This window comes from Cygnus atratus, chromosome 8 (genome assembly GCF_013377495.2).
Source record: "Cygnus atratus isolate AKBS03 ecotype Queensland, Australia chromosome 8, CAtr_DNAZoo_HiC_assembly, whole genome shotgun sequence".
NCBI lineage: Eukaryota > Metazoa > Chordata > Aves > Anseriformes > Anatidae > Cygnus > Cygnus atratus.
In genome coordinates this window covers 21872270-21885336 of record NC_066369.1, presented here as the reverse complement: position 1 = coordinate 21885336, position 13067 = coordinate 21872270, and the positions used below count along the sequence as shown (strand labels likewise).

Below are 13067 nucleotides of genomic sequence, written 5' to 3'. Positions count from 1 at the left end.
CAGCCACAGGTCCAGCAGTGACGGGCTGCGTGCTAACAGAGCCCTGCGGCCAACATCTTCCTCTGCAGATGCCGAAACTCCACAGATGATGTTTAAGAAACAAATCAAAAGTAAAAAGAGCTGGCCACCACCTGCTCTAAAGAGCTGCCTATTTTGCCAAAGGTTACATTCAGACTGCCTGGAGCTGGATATTGGAGCTTTAAATACCCACCCGACCATCAGGTTACGCATTTACAAACAAATGCTTAAAATACAAACAAAATTTGCAGAGCAGACAGGCTGCGCTGCTCATCCCTAACTCACTGCTTGGTGAAGCAGCTGGTGTGGCTTTGAACCTCCCTTGAGGCCAGTCCAAAGTTGGTCCTTTCTGTCCAAAACGGAGCTGGAGACCCTCACACTGCAACAGCTGCTGTCCAGAGCACTTGGACAACCTGGGGCGGACCCAACAGGGACAGGGAGAGCCCTCATGGCCCAAGCACCTTTCCCTTGCCTGTCATGGTCAGGTTTTATAACACAATTCCACCTTTCTTGTAGCATTCCTGGGATTTATATTTGGAACTGTTCATCCACAGGCAGGTCTTTCAGTGTAAACCGTTTCATTCCTAAATAAATTAATTAATTTCTCAGGTATCTTTTTGACACAGAATCACTGTTGACAGTGCAATTCCGCATGTGTCCCAAGGTATGCACTTGTCTAAACACGAACCTAGGCTGGCACTGCTGATAAACAGGTTAGAAACAAGTTAAAATTTGTGTGACATCAATTCATAAAGGGCAAGCCATATAACCCTCTAAAATGACAACCTTTTGGTTTTATTTCTTTTACGAGAACGTTGCAAGACGCGTTATATGAAATATCCACAATTCTGAGGCTTTCTTCGGTGTTTTAAGCTTGGAAGAATAACAAATCGGAACGGTAGATGCGATGATTTTCAGGACAGTCGCAAGGAAACACATTTCTCTTCAGAGAGCTGGGTCACAAGTGGGACGTGGGGTAAGCTAGGGCCCTGGCTCTCACAGGAAGTTTCATGGCATGTAAAACAATGACTCCAAGTACTTCAGGAGAGAAAAAAACAACCATGACAGTTGTTAAAGTGATGACAAATCACACAAAAAGAAAAGCACTTTTTTCTGAATGCATAAATCTTCAGATATTTAGCAAAAAAGAAGCAGAATGAAAAAAAAAAACAACATACTGAGTAAAATACAGCATCTCATTGCAGTCAGCTTCACGTCAGTACGTGGTGACACATCTGCCTTGCTTTCCAGCACTGAAAGCGATTTGGGTTGGCTTGAAGCAGTGACCGAGAACCCTTGTGAAACCACAGGAACTCCACCAAGCCACCGTGCTCCCTGACATTACTACAACAGTTAGTGTTACTTCTAAAATATTTAGCAATTCATCCTTGGATTTTGTTTTCGCTGCATAGTTACCTTAAAATTATAGGAAAAGAAAAAAAAATTACAATACCAAGAAAGTAATTTCCTAAAGAACTTAGGCTGCTCACACTGCAGTGGAGCTTCTACAACGTTATCTGACCGGCATCCTCAAGTGACTTTTCACATTGCTACAGTCAAAAGATAATTTTTTTTTAATCTTTCTAGTTTTCACCTTCATTTGCCTAATGTAGAGTTGGAGGGCTCCCCAGACTCTTTCTAATTTAGCCTAATAATCTTGCATAAATTAGGCTTGGTTTTCATCCGTACTCTTAGCCAGCGTACATTGGCTGGGTGACAGCATTTCCATGCCCTGATGCTACTGAAACATTTCAATAATTGAACAAAGTGTGACAGCAAAAAGGGAGGAGGGAAAGGTAGAAGCAGAAAATAAATTGATTTGAAATACAACCCCAAATAGGGAACTTGATTAAAACCACCAGTAGGGAGAACAAACAATTATCCACTCTGCAACACAATTCAGGAAAAACTCTGAGGGAAGCTGCACAATTTTTACATCAAGGAGAAACCACTGGTGACGTGCAGAGCCTCAAAGACACCAGGAAACTTCCTGAGGCTCAGGGAAGATGATGGGGTGGACCAATAATGATGAACCTTCAGAAAGTAGATATTGGAATTTTAATTAAATGAGAAATACTCAAAAAGCTTTCCTAAAGGAATTTATGAGTAAAAGAAAAGACGACAACACATGCATATATAAAAAACAAAAAATAACAACAGTATGACATGGCAATACTACATACAGAATTTGACTTTCATGCTGATATTTTCATTTTAATAATATACTGTTAATATCTTTTACATAAAATTTCTCTGAACTAAAAGCACTACGCCGATCACTGAGAAGTGAAGAAAGCATTGAAATAGGCTCAAATGTACTCAGATCCTCAATCTTTGCTGCAAGATTTTTCCTGAAAGTTAAATATTCTTATTAGTATAGCTTTTGAGCAGATGGGCCACAGCAACGGAGCCCAAACACATGCACAATAAAATATGCTCATTTGGGGACATACATACGTTAAATTTATTGCTTCTATTATAATCATGCATGTTCACACAAATACGGCTATTTATTTGTACATTTGCAAAGCTGTAATCACCCCCTCACCCCCCCACTTTTTTGTTTGTTTATTTTGGTTAAAGTTCAGAATTTCAAAATAAGTATAGTATTCGGGGGGGGGAGGCAGGGGAAAAAAGAGAAAAAAAAAATCCTGTTCCCACTTTGGCATAAGATGCAGTGTGTACTCATACTGAGGTGAGAACAAAGATGCTCTTAAACCTTTTCCGAAGGCAAAAAGGCACACGCACCCCAAGGTCCACGTGCCCATATCGGACCTTTCACCTAACAATCTCACTTAATTCAGAAGTCATGGAAAGGATTCTGAAGACAAACTTCTTGGGCACGAAGCCTGCACATCACATGGACTTGCACACATTTATTATTATTAATCTTGAGAGAGGTTAAGCATGAAAGATTTCAGCTCCAAAAATAGATCTTGCATGGAGCCTACTGTCATGATGAGCACATAGGAATTGCATGTACTCTGCACAGTTTTTGAAAATGAAAACAGTCAACATGGGATTAACGCGAACAACCTGCACGAACTGAGGGAGAAACCAGACACCTACTTCCTGCCCAGGTGGCTGAAGGGGTTTTTGCAGTCCATTCACCTCAGCTCGGCGTACCCATGCTGCACCCTTGCCTGGGCTGGTCCAGTGATTTGGTAATTCCATAAACTGGATCAGTGAACTCATCTGGATTAAAAATAAGCTTGCGCAAAAGGAGCCGATGGATGGGGGAGGGAAAACTAACATTCGGACATGAGGATTATTTTACTTATCCAGTTTATTGCACTGTCTGCAGGTGTTTATGCTAGCTCATGTAGGGGAGCAGCACAAGGGACAGACAGCATGAACTCCTTAAGCTAACAAAGCCAAGACAGAAGGGGTACGCAGAACAACACCTGGATCTCAGGGCAATGAATTCAGGAGCTAGCGCTGCAGTTCTGTTTGCACAGCCTCGTCTGCTCATCTCTGGCATTACAATCATTGCTCTCTACAACAAAGAACGCAGAGAATCAAAGAAAACTATCAAAGAGAAATGAGTTATCTGACCACACTCTCTAACCTCTGCTTTGCTTATCACCACTACCAGTTTTCAACACCCTGAACATCAGTTATCAAACGCTGCCACTTAATACCTGCCTCCTCCTGAAGCCTGTGCAGGTGGAACCGACTGAAGCAGTCGGTGCATTGTGAAGGACAATCCCATTTCCATGGTTATAAATAGCAACAACAGCTCAGACAACAATCCTAGCTTGAACATTAAAAGCAAACGTCTTCTAAAAGACTGTGCTGCACATTCACTAAAGCACAGTCAGCTGAGACGAAATATTTTGTGAGATAACGTACTTTTCACCTTTAGGCAGAAGTATGAGAGATTTGAGCCTCTCAGATGAGTGCTTGGCAATAAAACACACACAGGAATTAGCAAAGGAACATACATTAGGACCTGGTGTATCCTCTGACCCGATTCTGTCACTCAAAATCTACATTAATGTATGTTTTAAAAAAGCACCCTCTGTGTTTTCAAACTGGATATAATACGCAACCCACAAAATATAGAGGTGAAAAAGTGAGAGAATCAAAACGTACAGGGAAAAAAAGGCAGTATTTCATCACAAGGAGAAGGGTAAAGCAGTGCAGCAGGCTACACTTGCTGCCAATGAGGGTGGTGTGGCAGACGAGGATGTGTTACGGGAAAAGCCACCGAGACCTGGGTGGGGAAGCAAGGTGCTGCCTTGACATCAGAGGCACTTTGATGAGCACCACGCCACGTGCATGCTTTGGCTCGCACGCTTGTTTAGCCGGGGTTTTTACAAAACACAGAGCAAGGAGGCGAAGGCAGGCACGCGGCGTGCTCTGGCTCCCGGGTCGGGAGGCAGGCACTGAGCAGCACGCAGGATGGAGAGGTGCGAAACGCCGACTGCTCAGTGCCCCTGGGCACCGCCGCCGCCTCCATCCCTCCCATCCTGGAGTCCTGAGCTCCTGAGAGTGGAGTTCACTAAGGAACTGAGGGAAGCTTAGGGAGTTCAGCACTTACCAGGAGAAAATATACCTCCATCAACATGCCCTTGTCCCTATATACGGGAAAAAAAAAACCAACATGTATATATAGAAAAAATGTGTATGTGTATATATATACATATATACCTACATATATATATATATATATAATATGTATGTAAATAAAGAGTACTACTACCCGCTGCACCCAAAAAGATCACAAACTACACAGAAGGCAGGTCATGCTGCAGTCAGGGAACACTTTAAAACTCCCATAGCAATTCTGAGTGGTAAACTAATTACCCAGCCTGGTTCTTCAGTGAGCTCTCCAGAACCACATGAAGCTGCCATCCTTTGGCTTCCTCTGCTCTTCTTAAATAGTTAATCAAAAAGGAAACAGCAGTCACCTTCCTGGCAGCCTCTGAGCACGGAGCTCATGCCCTGTCACTTGAGCACAAGCCCATGCTGCGTATGGCAGTACTTCACAAGGTGCTGAGACAGGCAAACACAACCCAAGTCAGCTCTAAACAAAGGGATGATAATTCTCTTTCCTAAATATCCTTTTTTTTCCCCTGAATATCTAAGTAACAAAGCAGGAAAGCGTAGATTGGAAAGGTGTTCCTGTGTGCTTATTATAAGAAGCACAGGTTCCAAGAAGGAGATATGGAAATGAAGGGGGAAGTGTTTGGGATGAGGGGATCACATTTTGAAATCATCCCAATCCACACTAAAGTCCTTGCTAAGGCTCCAGTTCCACCTGAAACTCCAAGCCTTATCAGAATCACGCCCTTTAGGACACAAAAGAAAACAAAACACGTTCTTAAGAATAAAAACTTCATAAACTATATCTGCAGGACAGCGATGGCAAAGAAAATTTTGCTGAGCTCAGATATCAAAAGTACAGGAGTCTCTGTACGTGATGGAGAAAGGCACTCTGGAGCTGTGCTGGCTATTACACACCTGGCCTGTGTAAGTGGAGGAAAGCACAGGCGTCAAGACCTATAACATTAAGGGGGACCTAAGCATCAGAAAAATAAAGACAAATGACAAATGATTAGAGAAAGTCACCAAAACGTCTTTATCTGAAGTATACCCATGTCACGCATTCCCCACTGCTATGAAAGTTTAAAACATTTTGAACTTCACGTACAAAGAAACAATTGAGCATGAAAATATAAAACCAGAAGAGATTATGTGAGAGCTGGTTTTCCTCAGAGTGGAGAGTGGGCTGCTGTATTTAAAATGAACTCTAAAAAAGAAAAATGTGAATTTTGTGAATGTGAAATGTCAAGTGCTAATCAGTAGAAAGTTTACAGCAAAATAACCAAATAAGTGAAACTCATTTTGTTTATGAATTGACTTAAAGGAGTTTATAATTCATGTATATAAGATTATTTTTTTTAGGACCAAGTCACTAGAAAGAGCTGTTTATAACCATATTCTTGGCACTAAGAAATAGTCTTACATAAATTCACTATTTTGGTCACAACACCTATAATCTCTTTATATATCAGACTTTCTCTTCCCCCATAATCTGAAATCCTTTCAGACACTCTTTCTTTAATATTTCTTCCCCATATTCTCTTACCAAACACAGATTCACAAGTCTGCAGGCTGCATTCCCTCTGTATTTACTAACTCCTCGAATTTCTGGTGTTAGCTGCCAGCTTACAAGAGTCTGTGGTTGGAAAATTGGCAGTAGCTGAACCGTCCCAGGCTGGCACGGCAGCCACAAACTGTGGGCAGAGGTCTTTTTTCTCATTCAATAAAGAACACGGCATAGAAAACGAAATAACTGTACACAGGCAGCATCGTTTCCACAGCAAGGCCAGACAGAGGGGAGACTGCAGTGCTAACACAAACACAAGTTAGTGCCTTCCACACAAAGGTCACAGCATTAACTCCAGACTTGTAGGTGACCTCAGATCTACTAAAAATAGTCAAATTCACTGAACAAAGACCTACTGATACGATTCTACCAAAGACGCTTGCCATTTTCTTTGTTTCATTGAGAAACCAGTAACTTTACTTCAGGCACTCTGAGTCACTGTCTACTGTTAGTCGGCTTTTAAGAGGCAGAATCAGATTGTTCTGGAAAGTGAAAAATGAGATAACCGAGGTCTCGCAGCAGAACTCCTCCGTTTGCAGTGAGCACCAGAGGCAGCCCAGCTGGCCAGCTCCTAACGGAGATGCAACACTGAGATCGTGCATCCACTCCTCTTGGTGGGCAATGGATGTCCTGAGTCAGACTGCAGCGTGTTTCTATGAAGCTATGCCAGTCTGCCTTTAAGTCACACTAATTTAAAAAAAAAAAAACAAACACAAAAAAAACACACAGAAACACCAAAACCCAAGTCAATAAAACTTGATTGTCAGTTTGTCTTTTTTTTTAATTTCATTTTTTTTTATTCTATGAAACTTATTCTCAGGGAAAAAAATAACTGGAAATAGCATGAAATAGCACTTCCCTTCGTTTACTTTAAACCTGGTACACTAAATTTCCTTTTAATATCTCTGAATCTTGTACTGAGAGAAGCAATTACCTAAACATTATCTCTGTGCCACTTACTGCTTTACTCAGTTATCAATCCCTTCTGCTCTCTGATTTCTCTACCTCCAACCGAAAAGTCTAAGTCTACTCAATCTTTCTGATCACAGAAATAACTCCATTTATTCTTTATCTTTGTTTATTCTTTATTACCACCATATATATTGAATTATTCTAGTCCTGTTTCAAAATTAGTTGAAGAGAATCACATCCATTATTGAACAGAGGTGCAAGGCAGGAGACACGGTGGGATAACATTCTTATTTTTTCTGCATTTCTCTTTTGATATGTTCCCTCTTTTAGCCGCCACTGGTCAATAAGTCACAGAACCATCCACAGTAATTCCAATTTCTCTTTCCCGATTTGCAAGGCATAACTGAGTACATCATTGGGTATATGCCGTCAGATCAATCTTCTCAATAAACACTGTCTGCCATCTATCAGAACTGAACCTGGCCTGCTATTCTGTCGTTCCATCACTTTGCGCTGTCAGGTCCCTCTGACATTCTTCAGAGTCAGCTTTTGGTCTTGCAACCTGGAAAAATGTGTCAGCGTTTATTATTCATCCCCTGTTCCAGATATTTTATGAGCACTTGGAACACCACAGATCCCAGCACACGTTCTGCAGAGGACTCCATGAGTGACATTGCTGTATGGTCCAATCTTCTTTTTTTTTTTTTTCCCCCATACCATTTCCAATCTTTGCCTAGTCACTACCTAATCACTACAGGGTTACGCCAGTTTAATCTCCTAACAGTCTTGGAAACCCCAAGAGGTGTTTTGTTTTTTAAATAAGAAATCCAGACACATTGTGTTAGTTAAATCACCTTCACCAAATGCTCATCCAGTCATTCACACAACATGAGCACATTTACAAGCCCAGACTTCCTGCTACAGAAGACAACTTGACTCCTCTCTATTATCGCCTTTATCCTTGTTAACACCAACTCTATTCTTTTTTTTTATAGTTTCTACCAAGGTGCCTAATATAGAAACCAGGCTCTCTAATAGTTTCCAGTTTCCCAAACACTCCGTGAGCCCCTCTTTAAAAGCCTGACACGTTTACTGCTTTTCATTCTTCCCCTCTAAGGCCAATTTAAGCAATGATTATACACAACCGTGTGTAACTCAGCAACTTCATCGCCGAGTTCTTCACAAAGTAAGAACTTTTCCTAGCAATTCATTGTGCTGATTTGCTCCAAAATGTCACCCTTCTGACAGCTTCCCCCAGTTAGCTCCCCACAAAGGAGGTCTCCACATGGGAACCACTCTGCAGTGAATAGCAATGCAAATAACTTCTCTGCTATGGCTTTACCTTCCATTAGCGCACATGTAATATTATGATCATCTATCAGCCCATCAGGATCTCTGGCAGGCTTTCTGCTTTTGACAGTTGGACAAAGTTTTATTATTTTTCATGCCTTTCTAAAGTTGTTCCTCAACATTTTTTTGGCCTACCTTACTATGGTGTATATTTAACTTGCCAAAGTTAACGCTCTTTCCTATTCTCCTCATTTGGATGTGTCTCCTGCTGCAGAAACATGACTTATTTCTAAGGAGCCTTGTTTACTTTACTGGTTAAGCCAATCCTTGTTTGTTTTTGTGGCTTTCCTTCAGCCTCTTCTTTCTCCTCCCATCTCAGACTTTCACCACTGAAACTGGACACTGTGCTCAGGAAGATTTGGGTTGTGTGGGTCTTTTTGTTTGTTTGTTTTTGGTTAACAAGTGCGAAAGACAAGCAAAATTTCTCATCTTACGCATGTCCATGTGACCCTGAAACAGCATTTCAGCTATGATACTTTGCTGAGACTACATGAAGCTTTTTCTCTGTCTGCTTCCAATACAGTTTTTCTATCTTAAAGGCATAATCTGCATTTGTTCCTCCCAGATGTCTTGTTTCATATTTGGACGTCTTAAAATATATTTCATTGGACTGTGGCCACTTAAAAAAAACCAGGCAATCCAGATTGTTCTCTAGAAGTACCCAATCATTTATTGAGTACTCTCCAATAAACGTATCATCTGCACACTTAACCTAGGATTTTTTCCAGCTTGGATTATTGATGGCGACATTAAGCACTGCGAGAATGAGAACCGATTGACTGAGGAAATAACCTTGTGGAAATAACTCCATTCAGGCTTTCCTCACCAGCAACCACATTTTGAAATTTCTAGGGCATTGCTCTTTAATCCATCTAGTGCATACTCATGCTTGGTAAAGTCAGAAGTCACATTTTCACCATTAAAGAAGCACTTACCAAGAAGAGTTACATCCTCTGAAAAATATTTATTCTATCTCAACTATTTCCATCATATTTTGCCTATTTACATTTTAAATTGCACTAAAAAGTCAGGAACCTTTAGAATGGGAAAACATTTATTCATTTTGTTCATGCTTGAAAACAGCCAAACCAACTTTATCCAAATAAAACAAAACAAAAACAAAACAAACCCCCCCAACATTTTATGGCAAAGACCAAGCCTGAAAAATGTCACCCTGAGAGATCATGTTTTTTACGAATGACATAAGCAACAGAAAACAAAAGCTAAAATAAAAGAAATCATGCAGGCAAGATGATTTACATTTAAGAGTTCTAAATATATTAGATTATGATACCTGGCTTGGTAATATTAGCTTTGTATAGTTGCGTATGAGGGAAGTTTCAGAAGATAATTCTTTGCAGAACTACAGGTCAGCCATCCTTAGACCAATCCTACGTAAAATAATGATATTTCTGACATTGAATGCTATTAATAAAGAATTGAAGGACATGCTGGAAAAAACCTGCAGACCTTAGTAAGATTTAGGAGAAGCAACTGAACACAAAACCCCAGCAAGATGATATCTGTAGAACTATAATTTTTTAATGCATGAACAAGAAAACAGACTAGAGAAAAGGTACTTCCTCTTTATGTGACATTAGTTCAATGCAGTTAGCTGTTTGTGAGTGACCAACAGTGGTCTGTAAGTAGCTACCGAGGGGAAAAATAGCATTTTGGGTTTTAGCAGGCAAAGAAACCCTCTTCTTGAAGTCTAATTTAAAATGAAAATGAGATGAGTATTTTGCAGTAATTAGTTTATCTATAGAAATAACTCATCACATTGTTACCAGATTCTCAGACAGCTGAAACCTTTAAATGAAGATAACTAGCCTGTGAACCATGATGAATTTACTTGGAAAAAAAAAGGTAAAGTAATTACTTACTTTGGGAAGATGACAGTCATGAGTGCTGATGCATAACCAGGCTTGCACACTCCCTCAGAGAAATTTGCATACCTTGATGCCAATTCTGGAGGCCTGTGAAAAATAAGGACAGAGTCAGGACTCTCCTGCTATGAACTGGTTTTTGCAATCATCCAAGTCATTTTTTCTTACAACTTTTCTCAATAACAGCTACGAGGAATAATAGCCAACACAGAAGGGTATTCATTTGTTGTAATATAGCACCACGGGAGAACAAACAACAAAGGAGAGAGTTAAAGATATGTGAAATACCAGTAAACCACTATTTTTTTGAAACATTTTCATACCTAGGAAGGTAAAGCTTCTGGAAGAAATGTATTGAGACACCTTTTTAGACTTCAGCTTTTCAAAAGGGAGAAAGTATAACCAGCAGTTTGCTTTGGCTATTTTTCTAGAGTATGATCAAAGTTAAAATTATAGAAAAGTATTATTTGTAAGATACCTTTCAAACATTTGAAACAAATTGCTGAGCAGTTCTGACAGGCTATCATCAAGGGATGCATTCAGCATTTGGGACAGACAACATTGCTGCTGCTGTTCTGTTGAGATGTGTCTAATAATTGAGTTTGGCTAGCGATTCCAGGACCAAATTCAGATATGCATTTTTTCTTCCACTTCGCTTTGGTACAGAAACAACATCTATTTAGCATTTAGCAACTCAAGGAAAGATACTTAAGTCAAGTACATATTTTTACCATAGACCTACTGAGCGACCTGGAAAAGTACCATTTAATTTCGCTTGTGTTCCCATTTACCACCTGTAGAATTTTTATATTCATTGTTTCACAAAAAACATAGCAAAGGTTAACTCACTTGGGCTTTTGAGATAACATTATATATCTTAATGTCGGTCACAGTATGAGAATGATTAATACTCCCACCAGAAAAATGCATTTACAGTTACATGTTCAATAATCAGTGGAGATTGCAAGTGTTTACTACCACTGAGGGCAGATCAATAATTCTGTATATACAGCGCTATTTTGATAGCGGTAGGCGTGGAAGGAAGGTTTTTTTCCTACAGGTCAGTAACAACAGTCAAATGAAGACAACAGTACAGATCTGCAAAATAGATCTTCAAAAATCATTTTGAAGAGCCCAATATTACCGCAACAGTATTTACTTTTCTACGCATCACCAACATCAGTTAGGTTGCAAACTGCTGCTGGAGGTAACAGCATGGAGTCAGAGCATTTCAAGTGAGTGATACAAAGCTGAACCCCTGAACTGAAAACGGGATCCTGGAGGGATCATGAGCAGTGGTACAAACAGAACCCTAACCAGGGATGTTCTGTATTTGAATGTCAGCAGTTCTGTGCTGAACTGGCAGTAGCTTTCCTTGTACTGGTACTGGGATCACTTCCCAAGAGATCATAGCCAGCTCCAGCTGGATGATCAACAGATGAAAAGTACATTTTACTATTGTACATATACTACAAAATTTCCTAAATCTGTGGTTCTTAAAGAATACAGTTTTATTCAGCAGAAACAGTCTAAGTCTTCAACAGCTGGAAAAGGACGTAAGCTAGACAAAATAAAAAGTTACTGTAAGTATTTCATTTGTTAAGACCTTTGTAGATACATGAAAAAAGTTAAGGTAACATAGGCCCAACTCTAATCCTGCCACAGGTTTCCCACATAATTTTGGTCAAAACATTTGATCTTTTACTATCACAATTCCTCATCTAGGACTCATACTGAATGATTTGTGTTCAGACTCCAGTCCAGATCTCTTTATAAACAGGCACAGGAAGAGAAGGTCTGTTGTTGACAAAACAGAATGTTTTAATGGTGCTAAAATGTATTCCCTTCTAACACTGTCAAAAGGGACAGCATGGTGTATAGGTCACTGCTTGTTGCAGCATGCCACCATTTCAGATATGAAGAAGTGAGGGAAATTTTAATCTCTACCAAGCAAATATAAGTGTTACTGGATTTTTCTGGCTTAGGGAAAAATACAGAGCTCCCTAATACCGAAATCTTCAAAAACAAGCACAAAGCAACTGGAATTTATCTGTAGCCACCACGGTAGTGAGTCATTGCTGGCAAACTTGTATAACCATTTGAATGGCAGGCTTTGCTCAAATGACCTCAGTGGTCACACAGAATATCTTGTGCCACAAGCACAGGCATTTTTCTCTTTTCTGATTTAATGGCGCTTTCATTATCAAATTAAAATGTCACTCAGATGCCCATCATGGCGTTTCTGCAAAAGAACAGTGGGCTGACAACCCCGTGCATTTGCTTCGCACAGAAGGGCTGGTCAGCGCAGCATACTGATGCCGGAGCTGTCAGTTACAAAACCCACAAAGATACTCGGAGCTGCTGGAGCCCGAGGGGCAGAGCTGCTGACATTTCTTGGATGTGATGAAGTTTATGAGCCAGACTGCCAGAGGCAGAAAAATTCTCGTAAGCCAATTGTAGCTGCCATCTCGCATCACTCAACGTTTGTTCATCTCCTTTCTTCTAGCCACTTATTAAGCCAGCAGGCTACAGAAAACTCTAAGTGGGCACTCTATATTTTAAATCCATGTAGGGACGCGTTTTGTTTGATTTCTTCAGTTATATGTTGAGGCCACACTGTCATTGCCAACATGCTCGTAAGGATAACCCTATTTTAGCATACAAATCAAGGCTAAATGTTTAGAGTAAGGCTGCATACAGGTTTGCTGTCTACCATTCTGCTACCTCATAAAGCCATCCAAGCTGACATCATTTTAGATGTACAAACTTGTTTTGTGGTGTGTGTT

The 13067-nt window shown here is 40.3% G+C and overlaps 1 protein-coding gene across 9 annotated transcripts in view; it reads right to left on the bottom strand.

Annotated features, from left to right (window-relative positions):
- ST3GAL3 (ST3 beta-galactoside alpha-2,3-sialyltransferase 3) overlaps positions 1 to 13067 on the bottom strand; it is a 175214-nt gene that overhangs the window by 98441 nt on the left and 63706 nt on the right. For all 9 annotated transcript variants that reach the window (XM_035537650.1, XM_050712287.1, XM_050712286.1 and 6 more), the window contains one exon: positions 10279 to 10371. In XM_035537650.1, the coding sequence (XP_035393543.1) occupies positions 10279 to 10371 (93 nt within the window). The remainder of the gene's footprint in view (positions 1 to 10278; positions 10372 to 13067) is intronic.